Source organism: Saccostrea echinata, unplaced genomic scaffold, assembly GCF_033153115.1.
Source record: "Saccostrea echinata isolate AGI-Se365-2 ecotype Australia unplaced genomic scaffold, CSIRO_AGI_Sech_v1 ptg000030l, whole genome shotgun sequence".
In the NCBI taxonomy this organism is placed as follows: domain Eukaryota; kingdom Metazoa; phylum Mollusca; class Bivalvia; order Ostreida; family Ostreidae; genus Saccostrea; species Saccostrea echinata.
This window is the reverse complement of record NW_026889779.1, coordinates 33,965,261-33,979,864: the sequence shown is the minus strand read 5'-3', so window position 1 is coordinate 33,979,864 and position 14,604 is coordinate 33,965,261. Positions and strand designations below refer to the sequence as shown.

The 14,604-nt window shown below is 33.4% G+C and overlaps 1 protein-coding gene across 1 annotated transcript; it reads left to right on the top strand.

Moving 5' to 3' along the window:
- Nucleotides 1-1,467: 1,467 nt before the first annotated feature.
- LOC133196752 (uncharacterized) lies at nt 1,468-13,524 on the top strand. Its single transcript, XM_061332613.1, has 5 exons — nt 1,468-1,505; nt 1,718-1,775; nt 5,650-5,719; nt 8,578-8,783; nt 13,139-13,524. Exons 2-5 carry the CDS (start codon nt 1,721-1,723, stop codon nt 13,444-13,446), a joined length of 639 nt encoding a protein of 212 aa, XP_061188597.1. The 5' UTR covers nt 1,468-1,505; nt 1,718-1,720; the 3' UTR covers nt 13,447-13,524.
- The last annotated feature ends 1,080 nt before the right edge of the window (nt 13,525-14,604 follow it).

Here is a 14,604-nt window from a genome sequence, read left to right as displayed (position 1 = left end):
AATTTCCAGGGGTTCGTGTTTTATGACCTCTAAACATATTTGTATTGTTTATAGATTTTTCGTAATCTTCATCTTTGTTTCATTTTTACATGTATTTCCCAGTAAATTTGAAGATGAGAAAATTAAAGGGTATGACACAATGTTGTCAGACATGAATATTTTCAAACTGTAGACGGTAATGACCATCTGACAACTAAACCACCTAAATGACAAACGGAATGAATCAAGCTATCTATCGTCAACTTCCCTTACATATTTAGTAATATTCCGTTATGACAAGCATATGTTGTCTATATCTCCCAATTTATTTGAGCATGCTTTAAGTACATTTAAGATTTAAATCAAGGCAAACTACTCACAAATAAGGTGATGTAATAGGACTTTCAACAATTTCCTTTAAAGTTGGCATTTGGTAAATTCAATGGTCGTTGATAAAGCACAAACACAACCTATTGATTGATTCTTTATTTTGACTGCATACCAGTACTTAAATCCATTGATTTTAAACTTGTGTTGCTTGAGGACGCGCATTGCTAGACTGCGCTGAACTCTCCGACAGCGACACTGACATAGAATTAAAAGGTAAATTTAGAAATAATTCATGCATACATTAATATGAAATCGATATCTTTCAATGTTTGGATTTTTGATCATGTTCTCAAATTAAGCAGACAAGTTTAAATTCATTTCACCTTTTTGCAGTTTTAACAATACATTATGATTACACGGTCATTTTTTTAATCCGAGGCAGGCTACTCACACGTAAGTTGATGTTATAAAGATTTCAGTAGCCTCCATCGATAAAGCCAGCATTTCGTAAATTCTATGGTCGTTATAATGAGCTTCTTAGCAAGCATAACCATCACTGGATTGTATTTTGGCTGACTTGTTTCATACCAAGTTAGGCTTTGTTGATTTTGTTTTACTAAATTTAACTACGAAATGCTCTGTCTAATTTTCAATACATAGGGCTTATGATAGAATGGCCGGTCAGGATCCTTACTTCACCTAGGCACCTGATCCATCCTCTGAAATTTCTGGGGGTCCGTGTTTATGCCATTTTCACAGATTTGTATTGTAGATATTTTGAGATTGATAACTGTTCGTTATCTTCACTTTTTCATTTTAATTACTATCACGATATCAAGTCACACACGTATCAAATAATGATGTGTGTGGCGGGGAGGGGGGTTAAGGATTCAGGGTGTTAATTTTAATTCAAACAATATTCAGAATACTGAATAGACTGGGCAACAGGCATAAAATGCCTATAAATACCCTCTCTATACAAGAAGGTGTTCACGAGTAGTTCTATATTCTGACTTACAATCGAAAGTGTATTAAGCTCTTTGTCCTCCACATTTTTCCAACTCATTAATAACCAACTACAGCAGTGGAAATTCCAACTTTTATTTCTTCCTGAGTGTTTCTTTTAAAAGCGCTGGAGGAAGGAGCAACTTTATTCTGAACATTCAAGCTCTACGTTGTCAACACCTTTATGTAAGGTAAGGCGTTTTTTCCATCATGCGTTTATTTCACCGTGCTTGTTTCAACAATTCTCTAATTTAATTCATGCGTTTATTGAATTGACAGTGTATTCTCGGTTGGTTTCCATTTCAGGAAAGAGATATTTCTTTATCATCTTAAATAAAAACCTCTTCCAAAGGCGGCTTCTAATTCTACAAGCATTTAATAATTATTTTGTTTAAATTTTTAGAAAATGCCATCAAAAGCGTATTTTTTACTTGTTTTGCTGTTCGTCGTAGGAAGTGCAGGTAATATATATATATATATATATATATATATATATATATATATATATATATATATATATATATATATATATATATATATATGTATATATATATATATATTTGTAAAAACATATAGGATAATTTAACACCACTCCAAGAAATCCCTTCCGATTTAGCTTTGAGCTGAATTTAATACAAGTGTTATCAACGCTAATCACCAAATCGGATCCCTAAGAGTGATTCGAGGTAATTGATGGCGGAATCTTGGAGAGGTGGATTTAAGGGAAAAAATACTTTTACAAATAATTTCATCGGATGTCATTGATAATTATAGCATTTATTTCCTTTAATATGATCAATTATTTTGATACCACATGTTCTACTTTTTTGCATGTGGAATTTTTTTCAAATTTATTTAGAATTTTTTTTAATTAATCTTGGAATTTAGCGATTTTTTATTTTGGCCTTAAAATATTTCTGAAAGGAGAATCCATAGTGTGCAAGTCCCTCTAAAACACCGCAAGTTACCCTGTACCCTGCATATTTTACTTATCCCTTGAGAAGTAGGTAAACATGGCCTATTTACACAATACCTACTACTCATTCAAAGGCAATATTTCTCAATATTTTAAATTTTAATTCTTTTTCACAGACACTCTCCTTCCAATCTATGCCCTAAAATCAGCCCATTCCACCCCGTGCACATCCTATGACATATTTTATGAAAAAACCCATGTTTGGCACTACTTGCGTCAATGAAATAGGGTAACGTTAGTAACCTGTGACATGCTAATATACTTTTAACATCAAAATAAGGGTTACAAATTCGAACATTTATTTATATTCCTTTTTATTTTACTTCGTTTATTGTTTACTTGTTTATTTTCAATAATTATACGTTTCATTCTAAATTCATCATTATTATTGAGCTGGTAGGATATTGAAATCATGCCCATCCCCTCCGCCAACCAAATAAAATTGAAAGGCCTCATATTGTTCTTTGAAAATAAAGTTTTAAAGATTTAATTTTAAATTTGTAAATGTTTGGATCCTTCCCTGGGTAATATAAAGATTAGCGTTTACTCTGCTTTGATTGAATTCAGTTTAAATTAAAGCTACACCGGATAATTAAAATCCACAGAATTTCTTCCCATAAACTTATGTATTTTTACCCTCATAAAGATGAGATCGAATATTCGAAGCAATTGTAATGAAAATCGCTTTTGAGATTGTTTTGTGTAATTAAATCTTTAATTATGTTTTAGTTATATCTTGGTTCTTATAAATTGCATTGAAACATCGAACAAGTCATGCTACGGCTGGGTCTTAGAGAGCTCGCGCCGACGAATTGTCAACACATTCTGTTAGTTTATTAGTTTTTAAGGATGACGCTTACTCACAGGACAAAAAAATGGAAAACCACCGCATGTATAGTATATTTGTCATCTTGAGGGAGAGATGACAAGTTACATTTGACACCTAGATATGAAACTCCCAGTGTAAGATAAGTTGGTGGTCTGGCAAATGACGCGATTTCTAAATATAGAGATGTAAACGAAACTGGCAGATTATAATTATTCATAATAAGACAGATCGCTCATTCCTTGAGCATGAAGACAGAATCTCTTAGGTAGTGGTGGGTGTACAAGTGTTCAAAATACCTTCAGTTATCTGGGCTATTTCGTAAATGATGATCAAGATGCACTAAACATGGCATCGAATTGATCAGCTACGGCGTGGATCCAAGAATTTACAGAAAAAACGAAATCAAAGTGGAAACAAATATTTGCACAAATACTTACATTTAATACTAACATACAATTGGTATGGATTGATGCCGAAGACATTACTTTTCTGTGTACTTCAGTCATTCAATAACTTGCTGCCATTTTTAAATAAAACAAATCTTATTTAGCGAATGTATTTCGAGGAAAAAAAAAATTAAGAAATTAATAGAACAATTAAGTAAAGCAGAAACATAGATGTCTCTGATCTAAGAATCTACAGTCACTTTTGTTCTATGAAAAATAAATGTCAGAAATACAATATTGTTTCTTCTGCATAATAGACGCAATTTTTTTCACCTGACTCACATTTTAAGGATTTATCATTTAAGCACCAGCTACCATTTTCTTAAGCAATTTTGAATGGCATTGTTGATTAATGGCAAAAACGATATCAAATCTCTTCTATTCTGAAAAAAGCCATAATTTTTATAATGATTGTTCCCTAGAACATCCAAAAATCAAGGTTGATGAATTTGGACTCTTTTCAGATAATTTGTAAATGCTTAATTTTAGCTGATAATGTATAAATTTTATTACTTATCTCTATTTGAATTATGGATGTCGACTACTCGACTGTCAGTCGAATGGACCGACGATCGAATAAGGAAACGGCATTCGAATAAATGCAGAAAAGTGATAACGAGATGGAATCCTCATCTCAAATTTGAAAAGAAAACGTCTCTTTTCAGAGACAGTCGATAACAAAAGATAATTTTCAACAAAAACTGTTGACTTTCCATGTACATGAAGAAAGTACAGTAATTAAAAATGCTTCACTACCGCGAGAATTCATAGGCGTCGGAACCCGGGGGAGGGGGGGGGGTAGCCCCCCTCCCCTCACTTTTTTTTCACGTTTCTATGTCATTTTTCTAAGTAGAGTGTACATGTACTTATATCATATAAAGCGTAAAAAATTGTATCTAAACAGTTTAAGGTTTTGATGTAGAAGTAGCTCACTTTCCCCTTTATATCCCCAGTAGCTCGATGTCCAAATCACTTAGCAGGATAGATTAAGGAAAATCTCTAGAAAGTAATTGAGGGCCGAACTTATTTAAGCTAGCCCTTTAAAACTTTTTGGCTGCTGTCAGAGTAAGCTGCTGTGAAATAAAGTCAAAAGAAACAATGTTTACAAATCTTACGAATATTGCTTAGTGGTTACAACTTTGAAATACATTGTACAAAAAATACTTGAAATGAATAAAATATATTTTCACACAGGCTAACTAATACAGGCTGGTGTCATCAGGATAGCCACACCCTACCAACTTATTTCAAAAGTTGCAAATATTCACTGAGAGCCCCCCCCCCCCCCAGCCCACACTTTTTGTTGCAGTAGATTCATATCCTCCCCCAAATAAATGTGTTTTTCGAAAAAAAAAGTCAAAAAGTTTCAATTCAATCTTCACTACATTTTAAGCTAGTGGCCCCTTAGTTAGAATGATCTTACTGTGTCTTGGGACAAGCCCTCACCACAGTTAGAATGCCTCCCAAATACTGGCAATGTAGCAAAAAAAATTTAACAGTACCCAAATCTTACAATTTTATGTCTACCCATATTTATAAAAATGATTCAAAATACCCGGAAAAGAAAGAAACTATTGGGCCTAGAAGGCATACAAAGGCAGAAACAACAAAATAGAGAGTGAAAATTCGAAATGATAGTGGAACAATTAAAGAACTAATATTAATTATGTTGATAAGAATACACATAATTTTCATACAAATTAACATGAAAGGAAGAAAAAAAATATATAATAGTAGTAATGATATTACACAATAAAAGTACATGTACTACAGACTGGTTTATTGTTATTTCTCATGATAAATCAACTTTTCTTCGTTTAAAACAGCTATAAATGTTTTATGAACAACTTGTGATAACATTATCATTTTCATTACTAATAAGTCATATAAACTTGTTTCTATTAGATAAAATTGTTAAATTCTTACAGATAGTATTCATAGTCTCTATGAATGGGTCTAGTTTAATTCAAGTACCATGACTAAATGACAATATCCCTTTTTTATAGATAAATATCTAATTAAAAAATATTGTAAGGTCGAATAAATCAAGATGACTTTTTTTTCTCACTTTTTACATTTTTTAGATAACAAACAATCGGAGAAAGCTGAATTCACTACACAATTGGAGGATTCACAACATAGCGGCATTGAAAGGTGAAAACTACAAATAATCCTGATGTTTTTAATTTATCAATTTCCTACAAAGAAATTCTACCATCGGCTAAGGAATTTCATTTTCCTTCGGATTGAAATGTCGCTTTTTAATGGTTTGAACACGATACATGACTGCTGCATATATGTCTATGTCCTGCGCGTGAGAATTTAACGAGGCCGAGTCTAATTCTTTCTACCTCAGAGATGTTGATAAATTTTCTTGAATTAATTTTTACTATTATATCTATTGTTTTGATATTTAAAAATCGAATGTTTGCCGTCCCGATTTCTTAGGGGGCCATCTCAAAAGTTGTCAAATTGTACTATTGGTCCCTTTGGGAATTTGTTGGAAAAGCGCCAAATTATCACATTTTTTCCTTTTTTTTTTTTTTTTTTTTTTTTTTTTTTACCTTAGAGATTTTTTTTCAGCCAAGCACATAAAAGTTATCGTAAAAAGTTGCCAAATTGTGAAATTTCAAAAAAGTTGACCATCTAGGTTGGTCTAGGAATTATTACAAAGTTTATTTTTTCAATGCCCAATACCTCTAAAATTGCCATATTGCTGTATAAAAAGATATCGGCGCAGATGAAATTTTGGTAAAAAAAAATAGCAATGTTTAGATTGCTAGTATGTTTCTTTTGATGTTCTGTCAACAGTTTTTAGTATAATATCCATGGACGTCTTGAATATACAAGCGAATCATGTGTCATTCGTCAGCGTCATGCATTGCTTACAAAATAGGAAAACAGTGACGTCGTTAGAGCCATTTCAGTGGTTTTTTCCTAATAATTGTCGTACAAGCACATTTTCAGATCCATATGCGTTACAGACAATGTTAAACTTGTATTAAAATCACAATATTTGGGAAAGGTGTAATGTCGCACATATAACTGCATGAAATTAAAAAGCTGCGCAAAGTCATGCGCACTCGAATTAGACTCGGCCTCGTTAAAAATATCTGGGTTATATGGCAGACGATTCTTTCAGAAATCATTTATTATGGAAACCATTTTCCATAATTTTTGCTTTTTGAAATGACGTCAGATATAATGTGTTTGCATCACAAGTGATGGTAGTGTCAAGACTTGCTTTAAAGAGAGGAAAAATATTTAAAATTAATCAGAATCAAATTATTTCAAGTAAATAAAGATTTCTTACATATTTTTCAAGATTACTTGACGGTTAAAGGTGAAATCTATAATTTTAAAGAGTTTGGACGGAGCCTTGTCATCTATGAGATTAATCAACTCGATATATTCATGTAGATGGTCAGTAACAAACTTAATATGTGATTTATTTACTAAACATGATAGTTTTAGACACTTGAACACCTAAGAAACGTTATACGTAATACTAGTAGTGGATATCTAGTTCTTTCAATAGTTGCCTACAGTCAGAATTATATTTCCAACATAGAGTGAATGGGGGTGAGATTTCATACTTTAAATTCTAAAATGTCGTAAGATCCTTTTTTTAAAAGACGATTACTATTCGTAACTTTCACCTTTTTCATTCCTGGAAATAGTTTTTGGAGACCAGAACTTCCAACAATCTGTTAGAATTTCAATGGGCACTAATTGCGCCCCCTTGTTACCAGACCTATTTTTTGTATTCATATGATTCTGAATTTATTCAGAATCTTATACATGAGAAAAAGAAATCTCTTACTGTGGCCTTCTACTCGACATTTAGATATATCGACGACGTATTATCAATTAACAATAGTTATTTCCATTCATATGTCGACACATATATCCCAGTGAGCTTGAAATAAAAGATACCTGGGAGTCTGACACATCTGTTTCATTTTTGTATATCTTACTAGAAAAAGACGTTAATGTTAAACTAACAACAAAGCATTATGATAAACGTGATGACTTTAACTTTTCAATCGTCATCTTCCCTTACCTATGCAGCAATATATCCTTATCACCTGCATACTTGGTTTATATCTCTCAGTTGATTCGATAAGCAAGAGCATGAACAATATCTAAAACGAGGTTAGTAATTTACAAACAAGTTGATGAAACATGAATATCAACAGTCTCGTTTAAAGTCATCATTTTGTAAGTTCTACGGTCGATACAATGACCTTGCCAGCAAATACAATCTATCATTAAGTCATATGCTGACTGAGGTTTTTCATACTAATTTTTAGGCCATTATTTACACACTGAATTGTCGAATGATTTTTCCGTTATTTACCGATCATGACAAGGAGCACACGGTGGGTGTGACCTGTCGGCAGGGGATGCTCACTCCTCCATGGCGCCTGATCCCACCTCTGTTTTCCGAGGTCCGTGTTTGCTCTGCTCCTGATTTGTATTGTTTTAATGGAAATTGGGCTCGAATACTGTTCGTTATCTTCATATATATTTCATACATTAAAACTCGTTATAAGTTATGATCAATCTTTGATATTCTGAGTAATATTTCGCAAATTGTAAAGCAATGATTGAAGCAATATGAGCTGCAACTTTGATGTCGGAAATTTTTGTTGCAAAATTATAATTAACTATTTCAATGACAGGAACTAAGAACGTTTATAAAATTCTGTTGTACATATTTTAGATGGAGGAACTATTTTTAAGCTTCGGTTTAAGCAGAATTACATTACTGTCGTCCTGTACAATATTAATTCCTTATAATTCCTTATATAATACTACATATTTGATTGTACAGAAGTCTTTCTTCAGAAACTATTTAATACTTTAATTAAGTCAAATTGATCAAAAAGTTCAAATAACCTAAAAATTTATCAAAATAGCACATTTAAACAGCAAAAATTGAATTCTCAAAATGCAGCTCATATTGCTTTAATTGCGGTTAGTTTAGTTGTAAGAATCTTCTGTTATAGACATCGATATAAAAGGGGTCTTTTTGGAGTTGAAGATCTATACTTCCGGCAATATTTCCAAGATAAAGGACTTCTTCAAAACTACATAAACGCCAGAACACCAGATGGAAGAATAACAAACTGGAGGTCGTTGGGCGATGGATCAACTTCATACACTGATGCCATTCGAAGATCTACAAATTATTATAAAGTTCAAGCAGAAAGTGGTGCGTATGATGTAAACTTTAAAGAGAAAAGTATGATAAGGTAGCTTATATATTAAGTTCGGATATGTTTAAACCTATCGTGTTTCGAAAGAAGACATTTATTTGAACATTTTAAACTTGGAATACAAACACACACACGCACGCATTTTTATACACACCCTTTCATACAAACATCCCCCCCCCCCCACACACACACACACACACGACCTCACACACACTTATATATATTTGAGCTTGAAAACTGTTCGTTATCTCCATAAATTTTATATAACATCATCAATAAAATAATTAGTAGTGAATTTTTCATCAACAGTAAATAAAGTCAAAGGGTATCAAATGCAATGGGTGAAATATTAAATATCCAAGGGACTTTAATTTTGTGAATATAATTATCTAGATCAAATAGATTCACTTCGGAAGTTTGTATCATTAATAATATTTTGTAAATTGTTTTGCGAAGGAATTGATAAAAAAGACCGATCAAGTCCACCGATACAATAAATACTAAAACTTAAAAAATAAGATGATAAAACCGACCATAGAATTTACAAAATGCTAACATTAAATGAGGTTGTTGAAATTCCTGTCATAGCAACTTATCAGTGAATAGCCTGCCTCAGATTATTTAAGGAATCACTGTCTAGTTAGTAGAGTATGCCAGGGCATCAACGATAGTTGGAAACGTGGGATAATTTGCATAACGGGCGAAGCCCGTTATGCATAAATTATCCCACGTTTCCAACTATCGTTGATGTCCCTGGCATACTCTACTAACTAGTCAGTGATTCCTTATATTTCCATTTCATAGTGAAATAAAATTGTAAATTTAGATTTTAAAAATGTAGACTAATAGATTTAAATTACACGAGGCCTCACATGTCAATTTCAATAGTCCCCGCCCACTGACGTCAAACACAAAGACAGCCGCATAAGAATTACATGCATATTAGGCCTAGTCAGACACAAAGACAGCCGCACGAGAATTACATGCATATTAGGCCTTCTTAGCTCCTGACCTTTAGCTTGGCGAAATTTGCATTCCGGTGGAATGATCAAGAAATCAACTCTCCTAACTTTCAAAGAGTTATCACAGAGAAAACAAATAGAAATGGAAATATAAATTGATCATTCTCAGAGCTTGCCCTCGAGTATCGAATAAGTTAGGAGATGTAAACAGCATATGAAGGTGATAGCGGGATATAACTACGTAAACAATGGTAAAGCTAAAGTCATCTCGATTGTCATAAAGTTTAGTTGTTTGTTGGCCCTTATCGTCAATACTCAGAAAAATATGCAGTTATAAAACAGATCTGGGAAGCTCTGTTGCGTCTTTTTCGAGTTCACTGTGACATATCGAGTCGACATATGCAGGGTTCTCCACAAGGGGTTTTACCATGGCCGCCCGCCATGATTAAATTTATGTGCGCCATGGTAAACGAGCTGCGCCATGGTTAAAATCGGCGGCCGCCATGATTAAATTTTATTGCATTTCAGTACTGACACTTAATTCTTAATGACCTGAGTAGTTAATTGTGTTTATACTACATGTACGGCTTGCAAAGCTGACTCTGCGTGCTAAACAAACACGGTCGTTGATCGGCGAATACCGTGAAGCGTGACAATTGAGAGTCAATCAGTTGATGATCAATATCTTTAGAGTTAATTTTTCTGTACACATGTAATTTCGGGGAACTTCAAACGTGTTCACTATATACATGCAATAACAAATTCACAAAACATAACACCGCGCAGTAACGTAACGATGTCTAATAATCGACAAGCATTCGAATCAAGTTTTTGTGGCCAAAAAGAATTTTCCTATCCCTTGTATTTAATTAATTCCTCTTGCTCTGTTTTTAAATATTAATTTTATTATTTTTCTGATTAATCACCACGTCCAAGTTTTAGAGTTATCTCCCGTTTTTTATGAAAAGTCGCGTGGCGCTATTTTTAGCAGTGGGGCACATGTAGAAGAAATCGGCGAAAAAAGCAGTGTATAAAAACTTTTAGAAAGAACAGAACACAGAAAGCAATGTTACAGTTATTTCAAATTTATGCCCCTGATTATATTAAGTTTTGAGACTTATACCATCAGTAAGTTAATTTCAAAGACGATGCAGTTAACATGCTTAAAAGCTCAGGCAATGTTAAGATGTCGGCGTTCGTTCGTGAGTTCGTTTGTGTGTCTGTAATTTTTTTTTTTCCAAAATACTATTCCTTTTCCTTCATCAGTTTTGATCCTATTTAAATAAAACTTTTCATGCGACAGGCAAGATCAATTCTGTATATTAGTTTTTGAATAAAATTCGACGAACATTGTTGCAATGTTTACTAAAAAATGTATTACAGTTTTTGTTTTTTTTTTAAATATGAAATTCCTTTAAAATGATTCTACAGCTTTGGTCCAATTTTGGTACATTTGGTACTTTTGTAAATAAAGATACATAATCCTTTTTATTGTTTTATTTTTATTTATTTTCTTTTCTTTCTTTCTTTTTTTTTTTTTTAATTTTCGGGGGGGGGGTGTATTTCATTTTCTTGTTTTGCAATGGTTATGTTTTGTGAAATCAATCATTTATTATTAAGCTTAGAGAGTCTAACATGTGTTCGTGCTTTCGATCACATTTCCCTTTCGCGCAGCTTCCTCCATGGTTAAATTTTCAAATGTGGAGAACCCTGCATATGAATGGAATTCGAAGTAGCTATTGTTAATTTATTTTCTGAATAAATTCAGAAATTCTAGTTCACAAGCATATAAAAGCAGACGGCTAATAGAGGAACAAATTGTTGAAAGACCTTGTTTCCAAAGACTATATAGATTTTGCATTGAGGAACTCCAACATTTATTTTAATACATTCACATTTCCAAAAAAAAAAAAAATCCTTAAGATTCTCTGCAAATTAGAAAAAGTTCACGTTCTCATGAACTACCGTTGAATGGGTGAGAATATTTCTATTGAGATGTGATTGAAGTCAAAAAATAGTGCAAACATTTTTTTTTTCAAAAATGATCGTTGAATGACAAAAATGTGTAGCAAGTCACCAGAAAAATAATACAAAATATAAGATATGAATATAATTTTTGAGAATTCATCAAGTACATAAACTACGACGTTTCACGCCTGCATATTTATCATGAAGCTAACGCGCTTCATAAAATATGCCAATGTGAAGCGTCGTAGTTCCTAATGAATTCTCAAAAATTAAATTCATCTCTTAAATCAACCTACCAGCAGCAACAAAATGTAAACTTAGAAGAAGATGATAAAAAGGGCTTAGGGCTAGATCAAGAGATTCTTTGGTGATGAGATAGGTAATAAGCATATAAATTTAACAAGCAAGAGTACATGTATACCTTCATTAAAGTCCGTGTGTCGCGCTAGTTAAAGTCACGGGTTCGAATACCACTGCGAGACGTGGAGAGCGTTCTTTTGGATGAGACCATATAAACCGAGGTCACGTGTCGCAGTAGGTATTGGCACGAAAACAATCCCCTACTGCTCAATGGCCCTAGGTGCCGAGTATAGGACTAAATTTGCAGCTCTCCACCGGCAAGTGGTAGCGTCTCCTTAAGAGATGAAGTTTATTTTTGAGAATTCATATCTCTAGTCAAGACAATGTTTTCAGTTTGAACTCTTTTTTTTAAATCGAGGCAGGCTAATGACAAGTATGTTAACGGTATGGGTAACAAACTCGATTAGAATCAATATTTCGCAAATTCTACGGTCCTTATAATGATCTTCTTTACAAATACAACCTTTGGTTAGGGGTACTTTGTCTGACATGTTTTTCTCCAACTGTTAATGCGTTGCTATTATACTTAATTTAACAACGGATTTCTTCATCTACCTGATCAATACATAGGGCTCTCGGCGAGTGTGACCTGTCCACAAGGGATGCTTACTCCTCCTAGGCACCTGATTTCACCCATGGTGTTTTCAGGGGTCGGTGTTTATGCCCTATGTACACTTTATATTCTTTGGATTTATGAGATTGATCACTAATCTTCAACCTTCACATGAATCTTAAGCTTATTTCTTTTATGGATATTTGCTTCTGCTCAAATTTCAATGTTCGTATAGGCCAACTTCTATACAATTCCGAAAGACTGTAGCAACACTAGCTTTGTTTCCAACAACTGGACTCCAGAAGTCAATTCATTTTTTAATGTAATAGAATCATGAAATTCATACTGTACGTGTATAACAAGAACAGAATTGGAGAGTAGGGAACCAGAAAAACGATATATAGATAGAGCCTTATATATTTGTGCAAAACATCAAACCAACTATTGTGTATAATTTTAATTTCAATTATGTTTTTTAAACTTTAATATGTTTTAAAAATTAATATAGGTCAAAATGTGGATGGCCAGTTGAGACGTGTTCAACAGATTGTAGATGACCGGGTCGCCCGAGCTAGCCGTTACGGAGGTCCAGATCGAGGACATAACCATGCGATCAACAACTGGCGAAATGGACAGGAACAAATTCAAGGAGGCCAGCGGACCTACTGGAACAGGTGTGGTCGGTCCAATGGGCGCAAGAAAAGAGGAATCGGTGCATTATTCCGTGGCATTGCACGTCTCTTAGGTCGCCGAGGTTTAAGACGTACACGTACTGGATTTAGACGTACAAGCACTGTCAGAAGAATGAGATGTTGATCAAGAGAAGAATGAGACTTTGAGTCTTAAAACATTGCTAGAAGCTTATGCATTAACAAATAAAAAACAATACTTATGGCTTAACTCTGATATATTCTGTCAAACTATTATATGGAAAGCTTTATATATTTTCTTTACTCAACTATTTCTCAATAATTAATCTATATTTTTCATGTAATAAGGCATATTCAAAATTAATTCCCAATTATTTTATCAATAAAATTTCACTACCACGTGGGTTTGTTGTAGCTGCAGAACTGTAGCTCTTTGGTTGAGAAAATTCGAACAGACAAACCAGAATTTTAAGATACATGTATCTTATGCCAGAAATTTTATTCTCCTTAGAGATTCAATTTCTATTCACAATTAGATAATGACTAGATGCTGTCACAAGACAGTGATATCTGCACATACAATGTATGTTTTTGTCTCTAAATACACTCTCCTTCATATTTAGAGAATCAGGGAAGAAGCCACAATAATTCTAAAATTTACACAAAATGTATACATGCATGCATGTCTGATAAATGTACAATGCTCAAGTGAGGAATATATTGGGGGGGGGGGGTTAAAAAAAATAAAACAAGAGGCCCGTGGATCAATCAGTTATAGCTGCTCACAGTTATGTAATATTAAAATATCGTAATATGGAAGTACAAATGGAAGATGTACAATACCATATGTAGCATATGTATGATACTCGTAAAATTCAAGATTTATAACATATCCGCAATTTTCTGAAACTGGATCAAAAATATTGAGTTTGTAGAAAACGACATGAAGATATAGAAAATGATTTAAAGTTACCATAGCAGCATACTATTTAAAAAAAAATATGTTTGATAGATACACAGTGTAGCCTATGAAACTATAGGAATATCATATAAAACTCGGAACTGTATGGGAAAGGGTTGGGGGGGGGGGGGGCTATGGGGCTAAAGCTGACAAATCCTGCACTATATGTGAACACCCCCCCCCCCCTTACCTTTCTTCAAAATATCACTTGTCACATACATCTTTATTATATTGCATACGAAAGTATGAAATTAATTGGAAAAATAAACAATACAAAGGAAATTTATAATAGTAACAATTGAGAAAGAGAGGGAGAGAGGGAGACAGAGAAAGAGATTTGAGAGAGGGTTATAGGGGAAGGTG

Coding starts and splice junctions, on each gene's coding strand:
- LOC133196752 (XM_061332613.1), top strand. CDS start 1,721: ATGCCATCAAAAGCGTATTTTTTACTTGTTTTGCTGTTCGTCGTAGGA. Junction 1,776..5,649: donor GTTCGTCGTAGGAAGTGCAG/GTAATATATATA, acceptor TACATTTTTTAG/ATAACAAACAATCGGAGAAA. Junction 5,720..8,577: donor CAACATAGCGGCATTGAAAG/GTGAAAACTACA, acceptor CTTCTGTTATAG/ACATCGATATAAAAGGGGTC.